Source organism: Danio rerio, chromosome 13 (genome assembly GCF_052040795.2).
Source record: "Danio rerio strain M-AB ecotype USA chromosome 13, GRCz13ab, whole genome shotgun sequence".
NCBI classification, from domain to species: Eukaryota; Metazoa; Chordata; class Actinopteri; order Cypriniformes; family Danionidae; genus Danio; species Danio rerio.
The window spans coordinates 9,798,823-9,815,107 of record NC_141033.1 but is presented as its reverse complement, the minus strand read 5'-3'; the positions used below and the strand labels follow the sequence as shown (position 1 = coordinate 9,815,107).

General features: G+C 37.5%; 1 protein-coding gene across 6 annotated transcripts in view; it reads right to left on the bottom strand.

The window, feature by feature from the left end:
• The window catches only part of sema4ga (sema domain, immunoglobulin domain (Ig), transmembrane domain (TM) and short cytoplasmic domain, (semaphorin) 4Ga), a 109,353-nt gene that overhangs the window by 84,398 nt on the left and 8,670 nt on the right, over positions 1 to 16,285 (bottom strand). For all 6 annotated transcript variants that reach the window (XM_087278846.1, XM_087278849.1, XM_087278847.1 and 3 more), the window contains exon 2: positions 4,828 to 5,128. In XM_087278846.1, coding sequence (XP_087134972.1) covers positions 4,828 to 4,963 — 136 coding nt within the window. In that variant the 5' untranslated portion in view covers positions 4,964 to 5,128. The remainder of the gene's footprint in view (positions 1 to 4,827; positions 5,129 to 16,285) is intronic.

The following is a 16,285-nucleotide window of genomic DNA, read 5'->3' as shown; positions in this document are numbered from 1 at the left end:
AAAAAAGAGAACTTTAAAGAGAACATTGTTGTTTTGAAACAAAAAAATAACTGAAAACTATTAAAAATAAACCTGCGAGATATGTCCTGCGGCAAAATTATTTTATGAAGCAGTATTCAACTTAAGCTCTTTAGACCATGCGCCGACCGTTTCTTAGTGTTTCACCACAAGGCCTATTTTTATTATTTTTCATTATTTGTTTATTATTATGTACAATAATTGTGACATAAAATTAAATAGTAAAATATAATTAACAACGAAAATGTAAATAAAAAGGTAAATTAAAACATAAATGAAAAGGTCTTGTGTTAGTCCTACCAAAATAGCAAACACTGAAAATCTCTTTACATTTAGGCTAAAAGACTGCTTTAATTTTTTAATTTAGGCATACTTAGAATATTTGTACTGAATGTTTGTGCTTTCATATTAGTTGTCTTTAACTTCTTCAATTCTATTTTTCAAAAAGAATCCTCTTTGCACTTAAAAAGTTTAGAATAACAATAAATCGTGTTAACAAATTTTAAATGATTAATAAAGGAATTATAATGCTTTGACTTATTGTTTAATCTCATTTACAAGCACAATAGCATATTTAAGGCTGCTGTGTGGGCTATTTCTGTCGGTTCGCATCCCGTCCCTTTGCGCCCCCTGGCGGCTCATTCACAAACTGCGGTCATACACTAAAAACAAAGCGGCTCCTATTTCAAACGGCGGCGGTATATGACGCGGCGGTAATAGTCACTTTGAACTCTCACCTACTGTATGTAATCTGTAATCTATTACATTTCCAAAGTAACCTCTCCAACACTCTTAACTTGACAGGGAGAGGTAAGACAAGTCTTGTGTTTTTAAACTCAACACAGTCCTCTGGTCTCCTAGCCCACTGACCTCTCACTGTGGTTGTGTAACTAAACACTGGAGATAAAGAAACCTTAAGTTGGCTTACTTGTTTTTTCTCCTGCATTTCTGCTTCACAGATGTGAAAGAAAGCAGTTTTATTATTGAACAGCGAAGAGAGATACAAAATTTCAGCTAGTAAGTGGCTAGTCATCTAAACTGCTGTGACAGCCCTGCTTACATCCAAGTGATTAAGTATAGAGTTATAAACAGTCTGTGAACCCACTCCTCCTCACGTAAGCACAGAGCAGATTCTCTGCATAAGCAGCTCTTTTATTTACTTGAAAATTAACTCTTGAGGTACATGCAGAAATGTATGGTTGTAGTACCACATTATAGGGATTGATGGATAAACTATTATTCAGTACTTATATACAGTATATAGATATTTTACCAATGATTATCGTGTGAACATACCATGATGTGAATACAGCAGTGACTGCCCACTTTTCAGTAGTCTTGGTTCTAGAAGTAGTTTTCGCATTAAATTGCCTCACAAAGATTCAAACTATTCTTTACTAAGGCCCAATCCCAAATTATTTTTTTTACCCCCACGCCTTCCCCTTAGCCCTGCAAACAAAGTGTGAAAAGGAAGGGCTTCAAAATTTCCCCCTAAGAAATGGGACAGCACTACAGCACCTGCACATGTTATCATATGCCATCGCGATCTCTTGCTTCATATGAGATCAGACAATCGCGACTGCTGTAGTTATTCCAGTTGTGTTATTTTTTGGTATTTATCTTCAGGAAATCACTGAAGGCAACGATATCATGTTATCATAATGATCTAATGGGCGAGGCAGTGGCGCAGTAGGTAGTGCTGTCACCTCACAGCAAGACGTTCGCTGGGACGCTGGTTCGAACTTCGGCTCAGTTGGCGTTTCTGTGTGGAGTTTGCATGTTCTCCCTGCCTTTGCGTGGGTTGACAGGGTATTTGAGTGAGAGAATGTTGTGGGACTGCTATACAGGAGTTATTATTGGGCATCATAGACAGCGAAATTTAGCAGTTTTTATTTTAGCCTTAAATAGACCCTCCAGCGTGTCCTAGGTCTTCCCCGAGGCCTCCTCCCGGTGGGACATGCCTGGAACACCTCCCTAGGTAGGCGTCCAGGAGGCATCCGAAACAGATGCCCGAGCCACCTCGGCTGACTTCACTAGATTCAGAGGAGCAACGGATGTACTCCGAGCTCCTCCCAGTTGTCAGAGCTCCTCACCCTATCCATTAGGGTGCGCCCTGCCACCCTGCGGAGGGAACTCATTTCTGCCGCTTGTATTCGAGATCTTGTCCTTTCAGTCATATCCAAAAGCTCATGACCATAGGTGAGAGTAGAAACGTAGATTCAAAGGTAAATCGAGAGCTTTGCCTTTCGGCTCAGCTCCTTCTTTACCACAACGGACCGGTACATCGACCACATTACTGCTGCCGCTGCACCAATTCGCCTGTCAATCTCATGTTCCATCCTTCCCTCACTCATGAACAAAAACCTTCGCCACCTGGGGTAGGAACTTTCCTCCCACCTGGAGATATCTACCCCTTCCCCTTAGTCATACACCTTCAAGATAAAGAGAACTGGGACACCCCTACTCCTTCACGTGAACAAGCAAAATGAGGGGTAGTGAGGGGAAGGGCTAAGGGGTAGAATTGGGATTGAGCCTTAATCCAACCAAATCAGCTCCAGTTCATGTCATTTTACATGTAACTTTGATATTAAAACACAAAATTACTGATTTTAAATTTAAAATAAGTGATTAAATTATCTGAAAATGTTCAACTCTTAAAGTAAAATAAACAAAATATAGAAGAAATTAATAAAGTAACAAATTAACTGAAAATAGATAGAGTAAATATACAGTTGGAGCTCACCATGGCTGCACGAATCGATTACTTATAAATACAGTAAAAAAAAAATATGATTTGGTTTATTATTGATCTAAAAAATATATTTTTAAATGTAATTAAAGTATTGTTTCACTTTTGAGTGATTATTTGTATCTTTAAATTAATTTCATTTTTATTATCATTTTTAAAACAATTATTATTCACCTTTTAATGATATACAGTTAAGGTCAGAATTATTAACCGTTCTGTTTATTTTTCCTCCATTTTCTGTTTAACAGAGAGATTTTTTCAACACATTTCTTGACATTATAATTTTAAAAACTAATTTCTAATAACTGATTTATTTTATCTTTGCCATGATGACAGTAAATAATATTTGACTAGATATTTTTCAAGACACTTCTATACAGCTTAAAGTGACATTTAAAGGCTTCAAGATTTAAAGGTGTATTATGTTAACTAGGCAGGTTAGGGTAATTAGGCAAGTTATTGTATAAGGATGGCTTGTTTTGTAGACTATCGAACAAATTATAGCTTAAAGGGGCTAATAATTATGAACTTAAAATGTGTTTTTTTTTTATTTAAACTTCTGGTCGAAATAAAACAAATAAGACTTTCTCCAGAAGAAACAATATTATCAGACATACTGTGGAAATTCCCTTGCTCTATTAAACATCATTTGAAAATATTTAAAAAAAGAAAAAAATTAAAAGGCTAATAATTCTGACTTCAACTGTATATGTTTTAAGGGCATTTATGATGCAAAATGAACTTTTGGAAGCTGTTTTGACAGAACTGTGTGTAAGTATAGTGTATCCATAGTCATATTAGAGTGATAAAAACACAATAAGTCTCTATTTATAAATTTCCTGTAGGAATTGACAATTGAAATTGATTGACAGCTGAGTATTAACACGTCTCCGTAGTAATGAGTATAATCATATCCACAATACAGAACGTGCGCAAGGCAACTGGGATTAAAAGGTCTGTTCAGCTCTCTGTGATCAGCTGCATCTCAAGAATGAGTTTACAAGTTTAAAACGTTTTTAAAACAGTGCATGTTGATTCATTCATTTCCTTTTCGGCTTGGTCCCTTTATTATTCTGGAGTCGCCATAGTGCAATGAACCGCTAACTTGTCCAGCATATGTTTTCACACAGCGAATGCCCTTCCAGCTGCAACTCATCTCTGAGAAACACCCATACACACTCATTCACACACATACACTACGGACAATTTAGCCTACTCAATTCACTTGCACCGCATGTCTTTACACTGTAGGGGGAAACCAGAGCACCCAGAGGAAACCCACGTGAACGCAGGGAGAACATGCAAACTCCACACAGAAACGCCAACTGACCCAGCCAAGGCTTGACCCAGCAACCTTCTTGCTGTGAGGCGAAAGCACTACCTACTGCACCACTGCGTCGCCCCTGCATGTTTGTAATAAAGACAATTGTCTTTATGCCAATTATAAAAGAAGAAGCTTTAATCTCAGTTTGTGGACCTAAATCAGGTTATATTGTACATTAACATAACAAATGTTCATAAAGCAATGGATATTACCATGTATCCTGTCACAAACAATGCAAAGCTAAACGTGTGTTTGTGTACCCGCACAAACTTTAAAACAACATAGTGTGGGACTCATCATTGCAGAAAGGCTTGAATTCACTCCAAAACAAATATCTGCTTCATTCTTGTCTGTCACTGTGCTGTTTATCTACGTACACGCATCATAGCAATACAGAGAGATCTCTATGACTCTGTCATGCACGTGGGAACAGTGGGTGGGGAGCACTAGCTCCTTTTTATCATAGGCACAGGCAACAAGCTACAATGTTTTAACAGCTCAAAACCCAAATTCAGAAATGTATAATAAATAATCTGATGGGTTTACAGACACATTCTGGAGACACAAAAGACTTATCCTAAATCTTGAAAAAGGGGTAAAATAGATGCCCTTTAAGATATATTACTGCAATTAGGAGACTCAGCCTAGATATTAGAACTGTTTGGTGGGTGTGGATGGTCGCAGAGCTCTTTTGCCCTTATTTGTTTTCATAAAAGAATAAAGTACTGCATCATACCTTTGAAGAGGACTGTAGTTCGAGGGGTCACATCCAGGTCCAGCGGAGGTTTGAAAGGGTAACCCCATACACTGGACACAACATACAGCAGCAATAGGAACAGCAGCCATGCACGGTGGTTCATCATCTTCCACATCAGGAGGGGTGAGATCCACAAGACCACCGCCACTGGTCACCCCCCCCCCTCTCTAGGATACAGCACGTCACTCACGCCGTCTCATTAGACACTCTCCTCCAGTAAGCAAAAAAGCTGTTGTTTTACTCTTCTTCACTTAAAAGCACAACAGCCCTTGTGTTCACTCTGCAAAACAACACAAAACGGGACAAGTAAGGGATAATGTACATCCAATTAGCCCAGCTAAGACTCAAACCAGCGACCTTCTTGCTGAGAAGCGATGTCAACGTGATGCCCCAGAAGTGTATCAATGAAGGTAGCAATATAGTAAAGGTTACCATTTTAGCAAACGTTTAAATGTTGATACCATATTTATCACATTGGTAGCAAACATTAACATGCTACTGCCATGTTTCTAGCATGTTTACATTTAACTAACATACAGTATATGAACATGTTGCAAGCACATTTCTAACCTGTTTTAGCATTTTGCTAGCATATTTTAAATTATGCTAACATGAATTAGAATGCTTTTTAGCATGTGGCTTATGTATTAGCGGTTTCTTTACTGAAAAAAAAACTGCTTAAACCAGCCTAAGCTGATTGGCTGGTTTTAGCTGGTTGACCAGCCTAGTTTTAGAGGGATTTTGGCCACTTCCAGGCTGGTTTCCAGCCCTTTCCAGCCTGGTCTTAGCAGGTCAGGCTAGAAAATGACCAGCTAAAACCAGTTTGACCAGCCTGGTTTAAGCTGGACATAGCTAGTTTTGGCTAGGCCCCCAGCCTGACTAGGCTGGTCATCTCCCAGCTAAGGCCAGGCTGGAAATGCCCAAAACCCCTCTAAAACCAGCCAACCAGCCTAGGCTGATTTAAGCTGTTTTTTTTCAGTAAGGTTGCTATTATTAAACATTGCCACCCTGAGCTGACATGCTACACATGTTGCTGCTACTACCAAACTTAGAACTTTACCATGTTGATGGCATGTCTATAGAAAGTTTAGTATTTTACTAACATACAGTAACTGAACGTCATTTAATAGTTGTTTTAAAAACATGGTTAACACTTTCGTCATTTTACTAGCATGTTTTAATACACTTCTAGCTAATATGAATTTGTTGCTAATAGATGACTACCCTGCTGAAAAATCCAGCTTAAACCAGCCTAAGCTGGTTGGCTGGTTTTAGCTGGTCGACCAGGCTGGTTTTAGAGGGGTTTTGGCCATTTCCAGGCTGGTTTCCAGCCATTTCCAACCTGGTCTTAGCTGGGTAGGCTGGAAAATGACCTGTCAAATCCTGGTTAGCTGGTTTTAGCTGTCATCTCTCAGCCTGACCAGCTAAGACCAGGCTGGAAATGGCTGGAAACCAGCCTGGAAATGGCCAAAACCCCTCTAAAACCAGCCTGGTCGACCAGCTAAAACCAGCCAACCAGCTTAGGCTGGTTTAAGCTGGATTTTTCAGCAGGGTAACGTTTGTCACGTTGTTAGCATGTTTTAGCACTAAAATTAATCATGTTGTAACATGTTAACAGCATGCTATTAGCATGTTTAAATCCTGTTTTAATACATTGTAGGCATGTTTCTAGCATGCTTTAGCCCTATTTTAGTATAGTGTGTTATTAAGATGACTTGACATGTTAGCATTGGTAATTGCAAGGCTTTGCTAGAGATAGCTAGATAAACAATTGTGAGTTTATATCTTTCAGTTTATTCTCTGTATTGAGATTAAAAGTCAATACCACCTTCATTATTTAGAGGCAAAAATGTACACTCTATGATGATTAAATTGCAAATCACAAGTGAGGCAACTACTACAGTCCTTTACAAACCTAGTTAAGAAAATACTAGTCAGTGCTGATGTCATAGTCAAGCAGACAGTAGGTTAATCAGGTTTCTGAAATGACACAATATAACGATGCACCCAGACCGCCTGAGGACGGCTCACTATCAACACTCTCAAGTTTGCACGGAACAAAGAAAGGTGGGCAACATTAAAAGAAACCCAGTGCGCCCTGTGGCACTAAAAGCTTACTCTAATAGAAATGAAGTCTTCTTCTCAAATATAAAGAAGTCAGAATGACACCTGCACAAAGCTCATGGACGACCAAGAATACGTCAGGCGAAGATCAAAGGCTTTATTGGATGCAGTGACACCAACCTTTCAGGCCTTTAATCCTGAGCTCTGTCTGAGGTGACTGCGCTGAATAATAAGCTGGTGATTAATGCATGACAACTGAATAGTGTGAGTGCTAATGCAAAAGAGCCAGGACTTTACCTAAATATCACAGTCAGACCAGAGCTCATCTCTCACTTCTCTCACACATCCTGCATCCAAAGTAGGTCAGATTAGTGTGGAAATACTTGGAAGTTTTTAAGTTTTTGTGAGAGTACTGCACTGAATAAAAAAGTATAACACTAGTTAGAGAGATTATCGTTCCAGCATTTTCTCCCACAAGACCTACAGCAAGTAGTGTACTGCATTGTACCCCCCTCCCCCTAAATATAAAAAAAAAGACTAAGGGCTCTATTTTGACGGTCCATACGGTCTAAAAGGGTTGAGTTTATTTTCTTAATGAGTTATAGGTGTGTTTTAAGAATAAACCAATTACAGTCTCACCTCCCATTACCTTTAAGACAGTTTTTTTTTAACAGAAAACTGTTAAACAGAGCATCTACTGCGTGACAATGAGAGATAATGGATCACTTTCACTTTCGCTCTTGGATAGGGAAACCTTTACACACAGACATCAATTAGTCTATAAATAAATACTTTTGTTTGTTAAGCGCAAATATTCGTTTCAAAACTATTTCTAAATTCAGTTCTAATTTCCAGCAAACGAATAAATGAATAATAATAGCAAAATGTGCTCAAAAAGTTATATCCTAAAACACATGCTTTGCCCCATATGGTCTAAAACATGACAGGTGGGCAAATCTAGGCTTGTTTTTAATAAAACAAATATAAATATGGATATAATAAATAATACTGATAATAATAATAACATTATACAAAAGCAAATTGTTATGAATGAACTGAAAAAGCCTCCCGAGATGAAGAAGACATGAAAGCAGTGATTTTTCATATTTATGTAGGCTAGAAAATAATATGTTTTGTAATATTTTAATCCTTTATATTTATATCCTATATCTATTCTTATTATATCCTATATATATCCTTAATATTTACATTTTTTCATATGTAAAGATATTTGTCTATTGCTCTCTTGCGTGTATTAAGCAGTGCGTAAGCGAGGCGCAACTCTGCGCCGGAGTTTAGACCGGGTTAGTTTTGGTCTAATGAAAAATCTATTATAGTTTCTCAAAATATCAACGCGCCAGCAGTGCGCCTCAGGACACCTTCCTTTTTAGACCTATGGGCGCAAAAATGAGCACTAATGCATTTGCTATTTAAATAGCGTAGCGCAACGCCTCAAAACGACTCTTGCGCCAAGCTTAAACTACCAAAAGACTACTGCGTCACGCCTTGCGTCACACTGCGCCGGGTGTATGATAGGGCCCTAAATGTTTTAAAAATCCATATGCACCTTGTCAAAATCTTAGGCATTAATAAATACCTTAATGGTATCAGGGCAAGGCAAGTTTATCTACACAGCACAATTCATACACAGTGGCAATTCAAAGTGCTTTACATAAATACAAATAAAATAGACAAGTATAGGAAAGTAAAAACAAATAATAAAATTTATTAAAAACAGAATAAAATGTGTTAAAACAGGTTAGAAAAGAATGAAAAAGAAAATAAAGACATAATAGTGCAATCTGTCGGATGTAGCACAGTGCTCATTCAGTGAAGGCACAGCTTAACAGATGTGTTTTCAGTCTTGATTTAAACATGACTAATGTTGGAGCACATCTGATCATTTCTGGAAGCGGATTCCAGCAGCAGGGGGCGTAGTAGCTGAAAGCAGATTCACCCTGCTTTGACTAAACTCTTGGAATTTCTAGTTTATATCATCCTAAAGATCTAAGGGATCTATTAGGTTTGTATTCAGTCAGCATATCTGTAATGTATTGAGATCCTAGGCCATTTAGTGATTTATAGACAAGCAATAAGAATACTAATCTATTCTGAAATGTAACTGGGAGCCAGAGTAAAGACCTGAGGACAGGTGTGATGTGCTCTGGTTTTCTGTTTCTGGTCAGAATTCTGGCAGCAGCATTCTGGATGAGCTGCAACTGTCTGACTGTCTTTTTGGGAAGGCCGGTGAGGAGTTCACTACAGTAATCCACCCTGCTGCTGATAAAAGCATGAACAAGTTTTTCTAAGTCTTCTTGATATGATTGGTCTGTGCAAGAAATTTAGTATTACTTACAACATTTCTAGCTTCCTGTCACTTCCTGTCATTTTCTCAGGCAGTGGATTAAAGCTAATAATATTGTAAAAATGTTTTAGTTTCTTGCACAAAACAAGCATATATATATATATATATATATATATATATATATATATATATATATATATATATATATATATATATATATATATATATATATATATATATATATATATATATATATATATATATGTCAGGAGCAATGACTATTGATTTGGACTTGTTTGTGTTTATTTCTATTCTCAGAAGTGACTATTGACATTATACGAATCACCACAGATTCATTATCTACATCTTCAATGGCTTAGAGTTGAGTAAATTAACCTTACATAGTTTTTTTGGGTAAACTATGCCTTTAATGGAACCACACATCATTTAAAATACGCTTCTATAGCTTTCTAAAACTAAATTGCACATAAGGTGTTGCTCTTTTGACACTGTCAACTACCATTACTAATTTTATTTTGTGTGCTCGTCACTGACCTGTAAGAGAAAAGGTTATTACTTAAAAAGGAAGAGTCAGTGTGTCGGAGTCTGCTGTGATTTAGGAGGACAGTGCCCTGCACGTTTCGTCCATTACTCCAGCACTCTCTCTTCTGTAAACACTCAGTCTCTCAGATAAACACTCTCTCTCTCTCTCCTCATTCCATTAAACAAGCCGATTCGCCAGATGAGCACTGTTTTCTTTTCCCTCCATCTCCCCTTTGGAGAGCACATTCCCAGTGGCTTTCTAGGCCCTCGCATTCAAAACTATTTCACTCCTTTCCTCTGTGTATAAATGAAATGCACAAAACAAAGATACCAGCACAGATGTGCATGAATTCACACCTGCCAAAGTGCAGGGATCAGCAGTACTGGTGCTGGAGGAGCTGATCAAATCAGCATCTCTGATATACTGTACTCAATACAAAACTCCGCACACAACAGAAACAATGTCAACGAGCAAGCAGAAACGTGACACAATGAGAAATATTCTCAGATTTTCTTTCCATTATATTCTTTTGCTGTTTCAAGCAGCAATTATAAATCACTTAAAGGTGCACTCCATGAAAAAAAATGTCTAGGATTAAATTTATCTGACATCACTCAACTAATTAACTATTATTTTTAATTATAACCTGTAAACAAAAGGCAACCGGGTGGTAAAAGAGTTCAAGTTAACAGTAATTTCTGTCAAATCAGTAGTATTATGAAAACGTGCATATATTAAATTATTCATTCATTTTCCTTCAGCTTAGTCCCTTCATTTATCTGGGGTCGCCACAGCGGAAAGAACCGCTAAATTATCCAGCATATGTTTTACACAACAGATGCAATCACTGGGAAACATCCCTAAACACTCATTCACGCACATACTGTACACTACGAACAATTTAGCCTACCCAAATCACCTATACCGCATTTCTTTGGACTGTGGAGGAAACACCTGAAGGAAACCCACGCAAACACTGGTAGACCGGGCAAATTCCAAACAGGAACGCGAACTGCCCCAGACGAGGTTCGAACCAGTGACCATCTTGCCGTGAGGCAAACGTATATTCATTCATTCATTTTCTTGTCGGCTTTGTCTCTTAGCCCCCTGTTCTGGGGTTGCCACAGCGGAATGAACCACCAACTTACCCAGCAAGTTTTTACACAGCGGATGCCCTTCCAGCCGCAACCCATCTCTGGGAAACATCCACACACACATTCACACACACACTCATACACTATGGACAATTTAGCCTACCCAATTCACCTGTACCATATGTCTTTGGACTGTGGGGGAAACCTGAGCACCCGGAGGAAACCCACGTGAAGGCAGGGAGAACATGCAAACTCCACACAGAAACGCCAACTGAGCCAAGATTCGAACCAGCGACCCAGCGACCGTCTTGCTGTGAGGCGACTGCACTACCTACTGCACCACTGCCTCGCCAAACGTATATTATATTTTATTATAATATATACCTTAGTAAGCAGTTTATAAATGCAGCTACAAATGCTGTATTCTTGACTTATAACCACATTTATAATGTGCTTTTTAATTGTACTTTCATACTTTGTTAATGATTAATTTTTCATTACATGAATAAAGTATTGCAAACCAGTTATTTAAGCATAGTTAGTTACTTTTTAAATGAATAATAAACTATAAATAATGTAAAGTAAATGAATAATAAACTATTCAAATAAGCATTACTAATTCTTATTATTCAGGCATATACTAATAATTAATTTGTATGTTAATAAATGCTTTATTAAGTCAACTTCATCCAGTTTTGTGAGCTAATCTAAAGTGAGTACAATTTATGCTTCATAAATCCCTTATGAATGAAAATTAAAGGCTCAGTTCTATTCTAAAAAAAGAAATAACTTTATATATTTCAATTTATTTAAAGGTACACAAATGAAACTGTATCAATTGAAAAATAAATCAGCCTTAACTAAAATTAAATCACTGCAGTTTAAACATTGCTAAATAACATTGAAATGTTGTGTCATAATATATTTTTAATTATAATATTATTGTTTTTTTTTTTTCAATTTTGCTGCATTTTGACACTCCTGTTATTGAGCAATGTTTAAACTTTACAGTAATTTTTCTTTTTAGATAAAATTGCAAAGATCTGTTTTTATTTTATTCTGAGCCTTTAATTGTCATTTAAAAGAGATTTATAAAGCATGACTAGTCCTCACTTTAGAAAACTGTCATTTGAGAAACCTGATTCACAAAACTGCATGAAGCTGAATTAATAAAGCATTTATTAACATACAAATTAACTATTACTACATGCCTGAATAATAAGATATATATAAATGTTGACTTCAATAGTTTATTAATCATTTACTAACTTATTCTGAATGATCTTAAAAACCTCAAACTACTCCAACGCCAACTAAGCCGAGATTCGAACCAGCGACCCAGCGACCCAGGAACCGTCTTGCTGAGAGGCGACAGCACTACCTACTGCGCCACTGCGTCGCCATCACTAAAACATGCTTTGCAAATGAGAGTTAACAAAGCCTTAGCAAAACTGAGAGTATGTGGTATTAAATATCACTGCAACTTTTAGAAATCAAATACATTTTCTTCCAAGCTGCACAGAGAACAGTGCGGATTGAATAACACTTCAGTTCAATCCCAGAATCCACTTTAAGAGGTTTATGAAAGAAATCCATTATAGGATTATAACTACAAAACTATCAGCTGCATTATTATTATTCAGCCAATTCAGATGTCCAAGAGAGAAGGAGCGCAATAAAGAAAGAATAGCTCAAGACACGCGAGGAGACAAATCTTCACAGTGCAAAAGCTCCGAACGCTCACGCCATAAGAAAACAAATGAAAGCATATCAATAGGCGTCCGCAGCGACAGCTCCAGATCAGCAGATTCACATCACAGACATCAGTCACATACACACACTGCTTTCAAGCAAGCCAATTCAACACAATAGGAGAGAGTACATTTAAAGCAAAGTCTGGAGCTGTCCAACAGTGTATGAATCTGAATCAAGAAATGAGCAGCTGCAGAGAGAAAAAAAACAACACCCCTGTTTCTGCTTCAGACCCTTCAGCTGTCACTCAGACGGAGCTCATTTACATGTGCATTTAAAGAGATAGTTCATCCACAAATGAACATTTCTTCACGGTTTACTCACAGTAAACAGTGGTCTCAAACTGTTATGCATTTCTTTCTTCTGTTAAAAACAAAGCAAGATATTCTGAAGCACTTTAGAGAAAAGCAGCTATTAATATCCATAGTGGGAACACAAAATATTATGGAAGTCAATGGCTGTTTTGTTTCCAGCACTCATCAGTATATCTTCTTTAAGTTTAATATAAGAATTAAACAAATACAGGTTTAGAACAAGTGGGGGATGAGTAAATAAATGATGCCAGAATTTAAATTTATGGTAAACAATCCCTTTGCATCTATTCACAATTATAAAAACTCTGATTCAAATAATATGATTTGAGTGAGTCACTAAATAGCAACTAACTGATTCAAATGATCTGGTCAGAGCAAGATTTCAATTAGTGATTCACTGTTTCAAATTATCCTATCAGAGATACTTTAGTTAATGACACACTGATTCAAATGAACCAGTCTAAAAAGAGTGTCCAGTGAAAGACAAAATGATTCAAATGATTCAAAGTCTCTAGTCATCAAATTACTGGTTAAAATGATCTGGATAGAGTGAGTTTCCAGTTAACGACTCACTGGTTCAAATAATCCGGTCAGAAAAAGTATCTAAATAACAATATACTGATTCAAACGATCTAGTTCAAAAGAGGGTAAAGTTAAAGATTAACTGATTCAAATGGTACAATCAGACAGAGTCTCTAGTTAACGACTCACTAATACAAATGATCTAAACAGGGTGAAACTCACTGGTTCGCATAATCTGGTCAAAAAAGTCTCCAGTTGGTGATTCACTTATTTAAATTATCCAATCAGAAAGACTCGTCAGTTACAGACTCGATGATTCAAATCATCCAATCAGAGTTTCTAGTTAAGGACTCACTGACTTCAAATAACCAATCAGACAGAGTCTCCACTTAACGACTCACTGACTTAAATCATCTGGTCAGAGCTATATTTCAGTTCTGATCCAATCAGAGAGACTCTAGTTAATGACTGACTGATTCAAATGAACCAGTCTGAAATAGTGTTCAGTGAAAGACTCATTAATTCAAATGATTCAATCAGAGTCTCTAGTTAACAAATTACTGATTAAAATGATCTGGATAGAGTGAGTTTCCAGTTAACGACTCACTGGTTCAAATAATCCAGTCAGAAAAAAAGTCTCTAATTAACAATAAACTGATTCGAATGATCTAGTCCAAAAGAGTGTCAAGTTAAAGATTAGAATCAGACCGAGTCTCTAGGTAACGACTCACTAGTTCAAATGATCTGGACAGAGTGAGTCTCCAAGTAAAGCTGCGGTCACACTGGACTTTTCTCACCATAGACTTTCATTCATACACACACACGAATGCGTCAGACCGGAAACACAAGATCGTGCGGCAAATTTCGCATATCGCTGTGTTGAAAAGATCTAGCTTGGTGAATTCTGACATGCGAAATCGCATCACTTGACTGCGTGAGACCAATCGAGGGTCAAGACATGACCTCTCTGGACAAAAAATTAAAAAACATGGATCAATCGCTCACTTGTTTTTATGCCTAATCATCTTGTTTAATCTCGCCCATTTTCTCAGCGCCGTTCTACAATATTTTGCAAAATCAAACTGACTGTGCCATTACACTCACTGGTTCAGATAATCCACTCTGAAAGAGTCTCCAGTTGATGATTCACTTGTTTAAATTATCGAGTCAGACAGACTCTTCATTTAAAGACTCAATGATGATTCAAATCATCCAATCAGACAGAGTCTCCACTTAAACGACTCACCAATTCATCTGGTCAGAGCTATATTTCAGTTAGCAATTCAAGTCAATAGCAGTTTCAAATGATTCAGTCAGAGATTGTATCTAATTAATGACTCACTGATTCAAATGATCTTCTCAGAGAGGGTCTCCAGGTAGTGACTCATTGATTCAAATAAGCTAGACTGATGGAACAGATTGTGTTCCAAATTGGTATACTATAAATCACTTTCTGAAAGGCACTTCGAAGAGAAAAAAATCATGGCCTCCATATTGAATCGTTTCAAACTGAGGTGCTCAATACTGGCCCTTTGGAACAAAAGATTTTGAAAAAGACACCTAATGGACAACTTGGGCCATGATCTTCGACCAGGGAAATTGGAATTGGGGATAAAGACTAGAGCATGAGCCCTTCTGAATGGAACTAACCCAGAATGAGTCTCCAGTTAACAACTCACCGGTTCAAATGATCCAGTCAAACGAGTCTCCCGTTAGCGATTCACTCATTTAAATAATATCCCAAAGTAATGCCGCAGTCACACTAGAGTTTAAGCCTGCAAAATTCTGTAGTACGACTACAAAAAGTGGCGAGACTAAACAAGATGATTAGACTTTAAAAAACGCGAGCGATTGGTCCATGTTTTAAATTTCTGTTCAGAGAGGTCATGTTTTGATCCTCGATTGGTCTCACGCATTCATATGATGCGCTTTCGCAAGTCAGAGTACACCAAGCTTGAACTTTTCAACGCAGTGAAGTACGAAACTAGCAGCACAACCTTAAGTTTCCGGGTTGACGCTTTTGCGTGCGTATAAATGAAAGTTTATGGGGAGACAAGTGCAGTGTGATGGCAGCTTAATGGAAACAAAGTCTCAACGACTGCCTTTGTCTTTGTGGATCCATTCAGGTCAAAGAAACTCTTCTGTTGATTAGACTTAGGCAAGTGAAACTTGTCTGGTCAGTGTCTGAACAGGTTCTTTCACCGATCTACTTCATTTGCAGGCTTTGTTTAGAGTTCTCCACACCTATAAACTCTGCTCCTCCTAAAACATAAAATAGGCAGCACATCTCTGTCCAAAGTAGACTTTTGTAGACTAATGCCACGGTCAAACAAGAGTTTGAGCATGCGATATTCTGTTATACAGTGCTGCGAAAAGAGGTGGGATTAAACAAGATGATTAGACAATAAATAAGAGGGTGATTGCTCTATATTTTACATTTCTGTACAGAGAGGTCCTGTTTTGATCTTCGATTGGTCTCACATAATTACATGATGCCATTTTACGGGTTAGAGTTCACCAAGCTTGACCTTTACAATGCAGCGAACTGCGTAACTAGTTGAACGAGCTTGCATTTCCGATCTTCCGCATTCACATGCTTATGAATGGAAGTTTATGGGGCAAAAAGTGCAGTGTGACCGCAGCTTAAGAGACTTTTGTGAACCACTTGAAGATGACCATTTGACAGCAGAACAATCAACACATTCTCAATAAAGAGTCTCCTGGCTTGGGTTCTGAAATTTCCGATAACCATCAGATGTTTGTAAACTAAATCTGCTATAAATGTTGAGGTTTAAATTCACTGTAAAATGCCAGAATATGGGAAAAATGTCAATTGTTAAAC